At 36.0% G+C, this 15280-nt stretch overlaps 1 protein-coding gene across 14 annotated transcripts in view; it reads right to left on the bottom strand.

Moving 5' to 3' along the window:
- MYO9A (myosin IXA) overlaps positions 1-15280 on the bottom strand; it is a 321205-nt gene that overhangs the window by 47150 nt on the left and 258775 nt on the right. For all 14 annotated transcript variants that reach the window (XM_033189506.1, XM_033189505.1, XM_033189513.1 and 11 more), the window contains 2 exons: positions 4807-4918; positions 2079-2140 (listed from right to left, as the gene is read on the bottom strand). In XM_033189506.1, the coding sequence (XP_033045397.1) occupies positions 2079-2140; positions 4807-4918 (174 nt within the window). The remainder of the gene's footprint in view (positions 1-2078; positions 2141-4806; positions 4919-15280) is intronic.

Below are 15280 nucleotides of genomic sequence, written 5' to 3'. Positions count from 1 at the left end.
TAATGCCTCACATTATTTTACTCTGTGGATTCAACGTAGTATTTAATACACAGAAAATTGAAGTTTTACTTTTTGGAACTGTGTGCAATGTTTTTTCCCAATTACTGTTTTTTTTTTTTTTTTGAGATGGAGTCTTGCTCCGTCACCCAGGCTGGAGTGCAGTGGCAGGATCTCAGCTCACTGCAACCTCTGCCTCCTAGGTTCAAGCGATTCTCCTGCCTCAGCCTCCTGAGTAGCTGGGATTATAAGTGTCCACAACTACACTCGGCTAGTTTTTGTATTTTTTGTAGAGAGAGGGTTTCTCTGTTGGCCAGGCTGGTCTTGAACTCCTGATCTCAGGTGATCCGTCCACCTCAGCCTTCCAAAGTGCTGGGATTACAGGTATGAGCCACCGTGTCTGGCCCCCAATTACTTTTGACTTGTAGTTGGCTAAATTCACAGATATGGAATCCATGGATACAGAGGGCCAACTGTATTTCAGTTCTTTGGCTAACTTCTCCATCTTTGTATCTATTATTTAAACATATTAATTAAAAATCCCTTAACATATGTATCTGGTAATTCACTAACTGGGTTATCTGTAAGTCTGTTGATATTGCCCACTGGTTTTTCTCTTAGTCTTATTTCTTTATGTCTGAGATTATACAGAAAAAAGTTACAAAGGCTCTGGATGATGTTATCTTTCTAGAGAGGCTTCATCCTATTCTTTCTGATGGGTGGCTTATTAGAAAAAGGAGCAGATCACCTTAATACACTCAAGGAGTGGCTCAAAGTTAGTTTGTAGTTTTTGTTAAGCTCAGTTTATCAGTAGTTTACCCCCATTCCTAGAGTGCACTTTTTCAGAGGTCTCATTGAGAGTCTACAGTATCGCCTAGGGCCCCTCTCTTCAAAGGGGGATACTATAACTCTAATTTTTTCTCTCTTTAGCATTGAGAGACTGCAGAAAACTTCAGTCTTCTTTTCTGATTAACGTCTTAGACTCTAAGTTTAAGAATTCAAAAAAGAAAATGCCTTGAGTGGAAAACCTTTGAGTTTCAGGTCGCCTTCTGCAAATGACTGGATCATGGTCCCTCAAGTCCTGTCAGTCCCAGATTTCAACTTTTGTCTCTAAAGTCCTATGAGATTGCTAAATGCTCTGCTGGCTTCTCTGAATCTTAAATGTGGCCTTCTGCACAGAATATTGGTTTCTTGTCGTACAGCAAAAATTGAAAAATTTCCACTAGAAGAAAAAGATCTCACAGATCTAGATTCACTACTCTGCATTCTCTTCTCTCTAAAATCTAGTCTCCTAAGGTACAATTTCCCTGGGCAATTCCCTGATGCTTGCCAACAAACATTTTTGGTATTGGTCTGACACAAGCTACTTCATCTTAGCTGGAAGCAAATGTCTCACTCATATTCTTTGTATTTTAATTCTTGAATCACATTTCTCTCTGTACTTTACCATGACTGGTCTACTGCAAACAACATGCACACACATTTATATTTCAGATTTACATGCTATTGTAACAACTGTCAGTATGTGATTAATGAACAAGAAAATGTTGTGATCATACATGAATAAAAGCCTGAATTTTTTAAAAAAAGATAACTTCCTTGAAACATAAGGTATCAAACAGTATGTGTACAGTATATTTTAGATCTCTGTGTACCCAAAAGATATATGTAAAAACAACAACCATCCATGCTGGTGAATTTTGCTATTCATGTTTAAATTTGTTCATCTTTAATTGTAGCTTACTGCATTAAGGATAATTCCTAGGAAGATTTATGAGTGTTTAAGGAAGTATGAAACCTCAATGCAGTGTTCTTCAAATTGTGGCTTATGAAATTAATTTAGTAACTCACATATAGTAACAGTAAAGTAATTCTATGAAAATCAATTCAGTTTTGTACATGTATCACCAAACGTGTGAACTGGATCATGGCATAAAACATATTTCTTACTGTGATTTGTGGTCAAAAAGTTTAAAAACCACTTTTCTGTAAAACTACCAAAAAGGCCTTAATTTATTTCCATAAGGCACAAAAGACCAACAGGTCTGTTATCTATTACTGATAAGAAGATAATTTCTTACCTTTTTAGAGCACTTGGCTGTGGTTTTCAGACAGCATTTCTTATGGCAAGCATACTTGCATACTGAAAAATAGGTGAGGAATGCAACATTTTTAGAAGTCTGCACATCAATGATAAGAACTTATCAAGTATACTTTATTTTAGCCTTACTTTTTTTCTTTAAATGTCAGACTGCTGTAATATGACATACATACTTTGTACAATGGTATGATTAAAAAGCATTTTAGCCCATTCTGTTTGGTATAATGACATTGAAAACATGATCAAAATTTCTAGCCACAGTCAATGAAAAAGCTTTTTGTTCTTTCAAAATTGCTCATCCTGCCCCTATGCCACACAGTACCACTCCCCAATAAATTCCAGCAGCATACTTATATTGTGGTTTGATTCACAAATTAGTGTTCATGTTCCACCACATATATGCTCTACGACATACTAAAATCTCAGAAATGCCTAGTAAGAATCATTCCTATAGGTAAGGAAGGCATTAATGTCAAAGACCCTTCCTGAAATGAAAACAAATTGGGTAACACAATAAGATATAAGAAAGGTCTTATTTATCATCTCTAAAGGTTCAGAACAGAGCTCTGAAGGACCAGAACATGAAGAATATTCAGTTGTGATTGGGAAGATGGGATAAAGAAAAGGTTCAGAGCTAAAATAATTTAGAGAAGTGGTGATAACCCAGGGTGGTTGGGCAGCTGGTGAACAGGAAGAGGTACATTAAGAGGAGGATACTGAGAACACAGCTGCTTATTCATTTTGCTATACCAGCTCTGGCTTCTGTGTACCAATACCTGAATATCCTTTCTCGAGCTTGTAAAATATAACTTGTAGGCTTTTGAAGGCCAAGATCAAGTAAGGGAGGCCATGTCATTGTACTGGTGAAATCATCAGGATAACAACAAAGAAAGTTAGCTAAATCTATTAAAAAATCAAATCAGGCCAGGCACAGTGGCTCATGCCTATAATCCCAGCACTTGGGGAGGTTGAGGCGGGTGGATCACTTGAGGTCAGGAGTTCAAGACCAGCCTGACCAACATGGTAAAACCCTGTCTCTACTAAAAATACAAAAATTAGCTGGGCGTGGTGGTGGGCGCCTGTAATCCCAGCTACTCGGGAGGCTGAGGCAGGATAAGCACTTAAACCTGGGAGGCGAAGGTTGCAGTGAGCTGAGATTGTGCCAGTGCACTCCAGCCTGGGCAACAAAGTTAGACTCCATCTCAAAAAAAAAAAAAAAAAAAAAAAAAATCAAACCAGCCCAAAAGAGTCATAAAAAAGAAAATCATTTAAATTTTTAGCTTTAAGTTACAGAAGAAACTAAACCTACAAGAATCATAGTTACACTAAAGAGTCAAATACATTTCAAACTACTTCCTATTTTCAGACTCATTATGATTTTTTAGACTACTGATAATAAAACCAAAGCAAAACTGCTGTTGAACCATGGAATAAGTAAATAGATAGTAATAGTGGCAATTTTTCTGTGGCAAACTGCTGTCATACCGGATCTGGTCCTTTCCTGGTATTTGCTTCATTCAATTTTAGCCCACTAGTAAAAGCGAAGCTTCACAGAACTAATAATAGCACCAGAGCAGATGTATAAAATGAGTGGAGGCTAAAGGTCCACTGTGAGCCAGACCAAGTTGATCTACAAAGAATCTCTACTCACATTTTAGGATTTATATATTTGTATATATATTTATATGTGAAATAATATATAATATAATATTTATATATTTTATATATTTATATTTTTCTACTGTAATCTGCTAAAAGGAATACAGTAGGAAACGTACCTTTCTGACTATAATCTAAGAATTTATTCATTTATCCATCCATCCACCCATCTATAGGTCTATCTAACCAACAAATATTTATTAAAACTTACCATGTGCCATCACTGTTTTAGGCACTGATGATATATTAAAAAAAAAAGACAAATAAGTTTCCTGACCTATAGAGCATATATTTTAGAGGCACAGACTGAAAAACAAGAAAACAAATACTTAATATAATTTTGGGTGGTAATGAGTTCTATGAAGACTATTAAGTCTGAGTAAAAGAATAGACAATTTTGGGGGGTGGGGAGCGGGCGCAGTGGCTCACACCTGTAATCCCAGCACTTTAGGAGGACAAGGCGGGTGGATCACCTGAGGTCACGAGTTCGAGACCAGCCTGGCCAACATGGCAAAACCCTGTCTCTACTAAAAACACAAAAATTAGCTAGGCGTGGTGGTATGTGCCTGTAATCCCAGCCACTTGGGAGGCTGAGGCAGGGAGAATCGCTTGAACCCGGGAAGTAGAGGTTGCAGTGAGCTGAGATCATGCTACTGCACTCCAGCCTGGGCGATAGAGCAAGACACCATCTCAAAAAAAAAGAATAGAGAATTTGGGGACAGCATTTAAATTGGGGGTAGAAAAGAGAGCTCTCTGAGAAGGTGAGATTTGAGTGTAGGCATGAAGTAATTGAAATATGAAGTCATACTAAAATCTGGGAGAAGACCATTTCAGACAGAGTGAATTACATGTACAAGGCTCTCAGTGACCAAATAACATCAAAATGTCTGGTTTAGATACAAAGAATAGGTGAAGAGAGTATAGCAAGAGATGAGGTTAAAAATTTAGGTAGTGTAAGTAACTCCTTTATGCTAAAGGAGAATAAGACAACTCAAGGAAATAGAAATGTCAGTGGTTAAAAATATTCCTCAAAGATCTCTGATACTTACATTTGCAAACAGAGGCTCGGTCCATTATCCATATCAAAGAAGAACAGTATTCACAGTATGTAGGGATGCTATACTGGGTGGCTTTAAAGATGTGACCATTGTGTTCTTCCACCTGAATGAGAAAATTTAGCTACTTATATTAAAGCCAAAATAGTAAATGCTGCCCTAACATGGTGGGAAATCCTTCAATCTCTTGTTAAGTCTTCACTAGGCACTATTCTAGAGGGACAAGTATGATCTTTTGAGAAATAACATAAAAATAAAATATATTTTTCCTGCTTTCCAAAAGCTAACAATCTAGATAAACATGACCAAATTATATGAAAAACAGAAAGCAACGCAACAGACATATAACAGCTATCTTATATGACTCTAATGTTACATTAAAAGCAGCAGTTCTCAAAGTATGTTTTCTTTTTTTGACTTTTTTTGTTTTTTTCATTTTTTTTTGAGACTTAGTCTTGCTGTGTTGCCCAGGCTGGAGTGCAGTGGCGCTATCAGCTCACTGCAGCCTCCGCCTCCCGGGTTCAGGCGATTCTCCTGCTTTTGCCTCCCAAATAGCTGGGATTATAGGCACCTGCCACTGTGTCTGGATAGTTTATATACATATATACATACATATATATATATACACACACACACACACACATATATATATATTTTTAATTAGTGACAGTGTTTCACCATGTTGGCCAGGCTGGTCTTGAACTTCTGATCTCAAGTTATCTGACTGCCTCAGACTCCCAAAGTGCTGGGATTATCGGTGTGAACTACTGTTCCCAGCTAAAATATATATATTTTTTGTAATCTCAGGAAATTTTTACAGTTGAAAATTACTGATGACCTCAGAGTTTTTGTTTACATGAGTTACACCTGTTGATATTTACTATGCTAGCAATTAAAGCTGAAAAAAATTTAAAGTATATATTCATTAATTTATTTTAAATTAATAAATGTATTACACATGAACATAGCATCTTAATTAAAAACTATATCTTTAAAGCAAAAAAAAAAATTAGTGGCAAAAGGGGTATTGTTTTACATTTCTGTAAATTTCTTTAATGTCTGAATTAATAAAAGACACCTGGATTCTCACATCTACTTCTGCACTCAATCTGTTGCAATATGCAGTTCAGTTTGAAATATACAAAGAAAATCTAGCTTAATACAGATATTAAAGTGGAAAATGAAGGAATATATTTTTAATTAAAATTTTTTTATTTGTGGCCGGGCGCGGTGGCTCAAGCCTGTAATCCCAGCACTTTGGGAGGCCGAGACGGGCGGATCACGAGGTCAGGAGATCGAAACCATCCTGGCTAATACGGTGAAACCCCGTCTCTACTAAAAAATACAAAAAAAAAAAACCCAAAAAACTAGCCGGGCGACGTGGTGGGCGCCTGTAGTCCCAGCTACTCGGGAGGCTGAGACAGGAGAATGGCGTGAACCCGGGAGGCGGAGCTTGCAGTGAGCTGAGATCCGGCCACTGCACTCCAGCCTGGGCGGCAGAGCAAGACTCCGTCTCAAAAAAAATAAAATAAAATAAAATAAAAAATAAAATTTTTTTATTTGTATAAATGTATGTGGTACAAATGTAATTTTGTTACATGCATAGGTTGCATAGTGGTGAAGTCAGGGCTTTTAGGGTATCAAACACTCAAATAACGTGTATTGTACCCATTAAGTAATCTCTCATCAGCCATCCCCTTCCCAACCCCCCTCACTCTTCTGAGTCAGTGGAGTAATATTTTAACAGTCCTTTCAGATAGTAATGCAGCACCAAAACTTTACAAATGGTAACTTAAAAGTTAAGTAAAAAACCATAACCAATGAACCCTTCATGTCCTATGACAGTAAAATCTATTGTTTTGGACTTAATTAAAATTTAAAACTTCAACCTTCAAAGACATCATTAAGAAAAAAAGATAAATCACAGACTCAGAGAAAACATTTGCAAATCATATATCTGATAAATGACTTCTACTCAGAATATATAAAGAAATGTTACAACCCAATAATAAGGCAATCTAACTCAAAAATGGGCAAAATACTGAACAGATGATTCATCAAAGAAGCAGTTCAAATGGCCAATGGGCACATGAAAAGATGTTCAACATCATTAGTTATCAAAGAAATGCAAACTAAAACCACAATGAGATGCTATTTCATACCTACCAGAATGGCTATAACAAAAAAGGTAGACAATAACAAATGTTGGTAAGAATGTAGACAGACTACGACCCTCAGGTACTGCAGGTGGGATTGTAAAGTGGTTCAGTCACTTGGAAAACAGCATGGAAGTTTCTGAAAACTGGAAGCATAGAGTTGCCATTTGACCCAGAAATTCTACTCTCAGGTTTATACACAAGATAACTGAAAATGTACATCCACAAAAAAACCTGTACGCAACTGTTCATAGTGGCATTACTCATGGTAGCCAAAAATACAAAGCAACTCAAATGTCTACCAACTGATAAAAAGGATAAATAAAATGTGACATATCCATGCAATGGAATTCTATTTAGCATTAAAGAAGACTTAACTATTGATAAACACAATGATACAGATGAACTTCAAAAACATTATGCTAAAAAGCCACATGCAAAAATGACAGTGTATGATTCTATTTACATGAAATATCCAGAAAACGCAAGACTACAGAAACAGAGAGTAGTAGTGCCTGAGGCTAGTAAAGAGCAGTGATTGTAAACTGGCATGAAAATCCTTTTGGGATTTTTCTATAATTGGATTGAGATGATGGAAAAACTGTGAATTTACTGAAATCACTGAATTGTACACATAAAAAGGGATAAATCTGTGTTTAAGTAAATTTACCTCAAGAAAGCTGGTTTACAATACCAACTGGTCTATTTTGTATTTGGACATTTTACCTATACATGATTTTATAGTGGTATGTGTTGATCATTTGGAATATACTGATTCACTAAATTAAACTTCCAAATGTTGACACACTTCATTATACACTAGTAGAAAGTCATAGTCCTTAATTTTATCATTGACCTCATTAGAAAACTTAGCAGACACAAGTTTTCCAAAATTTGAATTTTTGCTTGAATTCACAAGTTTCATCACTGGTAATAAGTATCGTCAGTTGTTTTCCTTGAAGTGACAGGATAACTGCTCATGCCAAAATCTTAATGAATAGTTTAAGTAAAAATAATGTTCTATGAAAAAAGTGGCTAGAAACATGTTGCCACAAAAACTTGTTCATGAATTCTCATGGAAGCATTATTCAAACAAAAAGCAGAAACAACTGAAATATCCTTCAATTAATAAACAGATATATAAAATGTTATATATGCATACAACAGAATATTTGGCCTTACGAAGGAATGATGTACTGACACATGTTACAACACGGATGAACCTTGAAAACATTATGCTAAGTGAGAGAAGGCAGACACAAAAGGCCATATATATGATTTTTTAAGTCAATATGAGATGTTCAGAATAGGCAAATCCATAGGGACAGAAAGTAGCTGGTGGTTGTGAGGGGCTAGGAGGAAGAGAGAAGAGGGATTGAGTGAGTGCTCAGAAAGTAGAATTTCTTTTTGGGATAATGTTCTCAAATTATATAGTGGTAATGATTGCTTAACATAGTGAATATACTAAAACCCACTAAATTGTACACTTTACATAGTCAAAATGGCTAAATGGTTAAATTTTCTTATATGAATTTATCTCAATTTTAAAAAATGCTACTAGATCAGCCTGCAATCTAATTGTACAAGTAATTTCTTGAGACAACCATCATATCATGGTTTTGCATCTTTCCCATTTCATTACACAGAATATTAAAGAGACGTGAATTCAAGAATCAAAAATTGACGCAATTAACATTTTTATTATTTCACCTTCTTAAGTAAAGCTTCTCTATTTTTCTTAAACTATGAGTGTGTGACTGTAAAAAATTATAATGCCCATTAACAAAGTTTGCAGGCACTGCCTTGATTCATGTTGACGGCAGTTTTACCCATGTTTGCTTTTGTGTCAACTCAATGAAAAAGGAAAATGATGTTTTATTATTATGAAAACAGTTATGATACCATAAAATCCCTAAAAGTCTACCAGAAACTACTGTAGACCACATTTTGAAACACTTGATCATATATAAACTAGACATAGTCTCGAGTTTATACAGACGATATATATTTATAAATGATCTAGTACAAAAGGATATATGTGATACTGTTAACTACAGTGATTATCCGAGCTGACATAAAACACTCAACAGTAAGTGTAACATAACTGGGCGTGGTGGTGTGTGCCTGTAGTCTGAGCTACTAGGGAGGGTAAGGTGGGAGGATCACTTGAGCTCAGGAGTTTGAGGTTGGTCTGGGCAACATAGTGAGACCCCATCTCTTAAATAAATAAATGTATGTATGTAACATGAAGATTTTTTTCTAAACCTGTATATGAAACACTTTAAAACCCTCTTGAAGGACACAAAAATAGACTTAATCAGAGGAAAATATTCAAAATAATGAAGATGTCAGTTCTCTCTACATTAATTTATAAATATAAGGTAATAGAAATAGAAGTACTAATAGATCTTTCTTATGCTCAAACTAGACAATCAAATAGTTGGAATGGCTCACGACTATTTGGATCAACTAACGAAACAGGATAAAAAAGATCCAAGCAGGCTGGGCACAGTGGCTCACTTGGGAGGTCGAGGTGGGTGGATCACAAGGTCAGGAGTTTGAGACCGGCCTGACCAACATGGTGAAACTCCGTCTCTACTAAAAATACGAAAATTAGCTGGGCGTGGTGGCACACACCTGTGGTCCCAGCTACTCAGGAGGCTGAGGCAGGAGACTCGCTTGAACCCGGGAGGCGGAAGTTGTGGTGAGCTGAGATCGCACCACTGCACTCCAGCCTTGGTGACAAAGTGAGATTCTGTATCAAAAAAAAAAAAAAAAATTCCAAGCATAATGGGAAATTTAGAATGTAAAAAAGGTGACATCTCAAAGTTGATGAGTAAAGATGCACTTTAAAATAAACGATGTTGCCGGGCGCGGTGGCTCAAGCCTGTAATCCCAGCACTTTGGGAGGCCGAGATGGGTGGATCACAAGGTCAGGAGATTGAGACCATCCTGGCTAACACGGTGAAACCCCGTCTCTACAAAAAAATACAAAAAAACTAGCTGGCGAGGTGGCGGGCGCCTGTAGTCCCAGCTACTCTGGAGGCTAAGGCAGGAGAATGGCGTAAATCCGGGAGGCGGAGCTCGCAGTGAGCTGAGATCTGGCCACTGCACTCCAGCCTGGGCGACAGTGAGACTCTATCTCAAAAAAATAAAAAATAAAAAATAAAAAAATAAAATAAAATAAATGATATTGGTAGCCATTGATAAGAGGTAAAATTAGATTCATATCTTACACTGTACCCCAGGACAATTCCATAAAGATTGGAATTTAAAAGTAAAAAATGTGACCACTAAATTATTGGAAGAAAACACTGAGAATTCCTTTATAACCCTGTAGTGAGGAAAGTCTTAACTATGACTCAAAATTCAGAAGCTATGAAAAAAAAAAGATTCGTAAGTTTGATTTCTTAAAAATCTTCCACATGGCAAAAAACATAATAAGCCAAGTGAAAAGACTGACAAACCAGGAAAACATACTTTCAACTTATATCACGAAGGGTAATCTCTCTAATATACAGAGTTGCTACAAATTGAGATGGAAAAGACCAAAACCAAAAGAAAAATGGGTAACGAACAAAAACATACAGACTGCAGTTTAAAAAAAAAAAAAAAAAAGCAAATGGTACTTAAGCATAATAAAAGATACACAATCTCACTGATAGTATGAGAAAAGCAAATAAAAACTGTGTAGAGATACAAACTACAAAATGAGACTACCTCTATTACAGAGAAATGAAGCAATATTTATGAAAATAACAAATGCATTCACCCTATGACTCAGTAATTTCAATTCTAGGAGTTCATCACAAACACATAGACACATGGTTATTCATTGTGTCACTCTTTGTAATGGCAGAAGACTGGAAGCAGCCTAATAGTACAGTAAGGAATGGCAGCCAGTTGTGAAATAGATTTCTGTGTATAGCTATTGTATTAGTTTTCTATTGCTGCTGCCACAAATTACCATAAATTCAGTGGCTTAAAATAACACCTATCATTTGTTATCTCACAGTTCAGTAAGCTAGAAGTCTGACACTTCTCAGAGTCAGAGACTTTTAGTCTCACCAAGCTAAAATCAGATACCGACAAGGGTGTGTGCCCTTCTGGATGCTCTGCAGAACACTCTGCTTCCAATCTCATTCAGGTTGTTGGTAGAATTCAGTTCCATGTGGTTGTTGGACTGAGGTCCTACTTCCTTGCTGGTAGTTTTTCTCAGCGTCTAGAGGCCACTCACGTTCCCTTGCTCAATACCCTCCTTTCTCCATCTTCAGAGACAGCAAAAGAGGATTGAGTCCTTCTCATGCTCGTATTTCTCTGACTTCTTCTACCTATGTCTCCCATATCGTCTTCTACCTCATCTCTCTGACTCTTCTGCCTTCCTTTTCAGCTTTTAAGGGCCTATATGGTTACATTGGGCTCATCTGCATAATCCAAAATAAACTGTTACGTTAAAGTCAGTTGATTAGCAATCTTAATTTTATTTGCGAAGTACCTTCACAGCAGTACCCAGATTATGTGTGAATGAATAACCAGGTGACAAGAACCTTGGAGGGAACATCTTTAGAATTCTGTCTACCATAGATAGAGAAGGGTCTTCTGAATACATTGTTCAATGATACAAGCAAGGCACAAAAGAATACTATGCTGTTATTATATAACATACTATGTTTTATGTGAGAAAGCTTATACTGGAGAAAGAAACGCTAGAAAGTTAAATAACAAACAAAAATTTACCACTAGAAGATAAAGGTTGTGGGTTGGAGTTAGACTTCTCAGTATATATAATTTTTAAAAAGTTTGAATGGTAAAAATATATCTATTAGAAAAAACACTGTAAAAATAAATTATATCAGTGCAGGCTAAGGAATTCTTCTTTTATTCAATAGTTTTACTCTCATTTAGTTTGATGCTCTATCACAAATTTGTCCAGTGGGACTTCCTTTGAGCTAAATAAATAAAAAGGGAATGCTTGTCTTTAAAGCAAAAATTCAACTAATAAATGCAGAATGAATGATGGAATTTTAAAAAATCACTATGGAGCAACCATCACAGCAATTGATTCGGTCAAGAATCATCAAGGAATAACAAAACTAGTAAGAGTTTGAGGAATAAAAGGATATTTATTTACATGGTCTGAAGTATATCCCCACAAGGTAATAATTACAAGGGAAAATAGTAACTTTGCTGAGTTCTGTGAAACATCCTTGCAGATATCAACTACAATAGGACAAACAGACATCATATATCTCCTGATATCACACAATGAAAAGTCATGGCATTTCTTCTGTGGTGTTTAATGCCAAAAATGTGTAACCTGAATCTAATCATCAGGATATATAAGACAAACTCAAATGGAAAAACATGTTATAAAATAACTGACCTATGTTCTTCAACAATGCCAATGTCATGGAAACTAAAAAGGCTAAGGAACTGTTCTTGATTAAAAGAGATTAAAAAGGCATAACAAGTGTAACAAATATCTTGTTAAAAAGGAATGATACTGGGGCAAATGGTGGAATCTAAATAAATCTGGGTTAAGGGATACAGTTTATTTGTACTTCTCTTGCAACTTTTCTGTAACGCTGCAATTATATTTTGTCAAACAAAAAGAAGGGGAGAGGAGGGAAGGGAAGGAAGGTAAAACCAAAATGAAACAAAAAGAACTGATCCAGGACAGTGAGATGATTATGGCTGCTAGAATAAGTTGGTAGAGAGTAGTGAAAAATAAGGCTGGACAGCAGTGTAGCGGGGACCATGAAAGCCTTTCAAGTCATTCAACATTTACTCATTCAATTAAACATTTATAAATGCTTACTATGTGTCAGGAACTGGCATTAACTAGTTGTTGTGGATGCTAACTGAATGCTAACGGCCTACTAATATCCATTCTTTCTTTCTTCCTTAAATACAGATTTCCCAAGCCCTATCTGGGCACGTGACAATCTATCTAAACTTTACTTCTCAGCTTCTTTTGCATCTATAAATGGCTGCATAAGTAGCTCTGAATAATGAAATGTGAACATAGGTGATGAGTGACACTTCCAAGCAATGCCTAACATTATGGGCTCTCTTGTCCTTTTTTCTGTCCTGCAAGCTAAGATGGTAATCAAGAAATTGAGACCTGGAGCAGTGATTTTGAAAGTATGTATTACTTTCATGGTAAAAGTAGTTTAAAAAAAAAAAAAAAAGGTGGTAAAAGTTCCAAAGCACAGTGGAAGCACAAAGAAAGGAGCAATTAAATGGTTCCATAAGAAAAAAGGTTTCATAGAGGAGGGAATGCTTGAGATGAACACAAAGAACTGAGCAAAGACATTTAAAAAAAAATGATATATTTAGGGAATAGTAATTGTTTCTATTTAAGCTGGAAAATATGCAAAATATTTAAGCTGGAAAATATGCAAAAATAGCTTTTAAGACTTTTTAGAGTCATGTGTATATGGGGTATACATGTACATATATATTTGATAAAATAAAAGTAATTTAAGAGATTTGGTACTGATATAAGAACAAACACATTAATGAATAAAAAGAGAGACTAAAAAATTAAATCCAAATACATTAAGATGTGAGTATATAGTTGTCTCTCAGTAGCTGTGGGGAATTAGTTCCAGCAACCCCCTGTAGATACCAAACTGCAGATGCTGAAGTCCCTTATATAAAATGGCACAGTATTTGCATATTATTTAGACATATCTGCACATTCTTCCATATACTTTATATCTAGATTACTTATAATGCCTAATACAATGCCTATACATCACTTCATTTCTGTGGATTCACTCAATGGACAGCAAATTCAAGTATGCTTTTTGGAACTTTGTGGAATTTCTTTTTCTAAGTATTTTGGATTCGCCGTTGGTTGAACCCATGGATGTGCTGGACCAACTGTACTATAAAAATGGTATTTCAAACCAGTGAAAAAGAAATATATCATTAAACAGCGGGCAGACAACTGATATACTATTATACTATTAAAGAAAAAAAGCATGATCCCTTGGTGCCTTGGTCCATAACTCGATCTTGAGACTAAAATAAATTCAAGAACGATTAAATATTTTTGTAGGAAAAACATGAAATAATAAACATACTAGGCCAGGTGTGGTGGCTCATGCCTGCAATCCCAGCACTATGGGAGGCTGGGGCAGGAGAATCACGTGAGCCCAGGAGTTTGAGACCAGATTGGGCAACATGGTGAGACCCCATCTCTACAAAAAATGAAAAAACATTTAGCTAGGCATGATAGATGTGTGTGTGGTCCCAGCCACTCAGGAGGCTAAGATGCGAGGACTGCTTGAGCCCAAGAGGTTGAGGCTGCAGTGAGATGTCATCACGCTGCTGCACTTCAGGTTGGGCAACAGAGCGAGACCTAGTCTTAAAAAAAGAAAAAAAGAAAGAAAGAAAATGTACTGGAAAAAAGGTATAAATTGACAGGTATGGTGGCTCACACTCCCCAGTATTTTGGGAGGTTGAGGCAGGTGGACTGCTTGAGCCCAGGAGTTTTAGACCAGCCTGGGCACCATGGTAAAACCCCATCTCTACAAAAAATACAAAAAAGTTAGCTAGGCATGGTGGTGCACTACTCAGGACGCTGAGGTGGGAGGGTCACTTGAGCCTGGCTAGGTTGTGAGGCTGCAGTGAGCCGTCATCGTACCACTGCACTCCGGCTTAGGTGACAAGAGTGAGATCCTGTCTCAGAAAGAAAAACAAAACAAAACAAAACAAAAAAAAAAAAAGAAAGAAGAAAGAAACAAGAAAGGTACGGAAAAAAGTAAAAAAAAAAAAAAATAATAATAATTATGTAAATAATTTATCTAAGGACAAAAACCCCAGTAGCATAAAGAATTTAAAGAAATTAAAATTAGTAATAAATAAATCTACTATAAACAAAGTACCAACATAATTCCACTCAGAATATCCTGAAAACAGAGGAGGAATATATGTGTAATATGTGTATAAAATATATATAATCATTTATATATAAATGATTTTATAGGGACACTCTATTTCTGGAATACCACCAAAAAACTGGTAACAGTATCTCTGGGAAGAAGCTGGGGAAGAGGTCTACTTTATAATGTATATAATTTTAAATTATGTTTATGTGACTTTCTCAATTGAAAAAACTTTAGTTCAAATTTTTAAAAAATTATGCTGATAAAACAGAACTAGACCAAGAATGTCATTAATCCTGGTTGACACTATTGCCTGTATCAAACCATACTGGCAGAAGAAGATTGGCAGTCATTTTTTTTCTTAAGAAATTAAGTAAATAATCAACTAACTTAAATCAAGGGGGGAAGGAAAAAAAA

This window comes from Trachypithecus francoisi, unplaced genomic scaffold (assembly GCF_009764315.1).
Source record: "Trachypithecus francoisi isolate TF-2019V2 unplaced genomic scaffold, Tfra_2.0 Lachesis_group3, whole genome shotgun sequence".
In the NCBI taxonomy this organism is placed as follows: domain Eukaryota; kingdom Metazoa; phylum Chordata; class Mammalia; order Primates; family Cercopithecidae; genus Trachypithecus; species Trachypithecus francoisi.
Note: the sequence above shows the minus strand (reverse complement) of the source record. Positions and strands in the feature narration are given on the sequence as shown.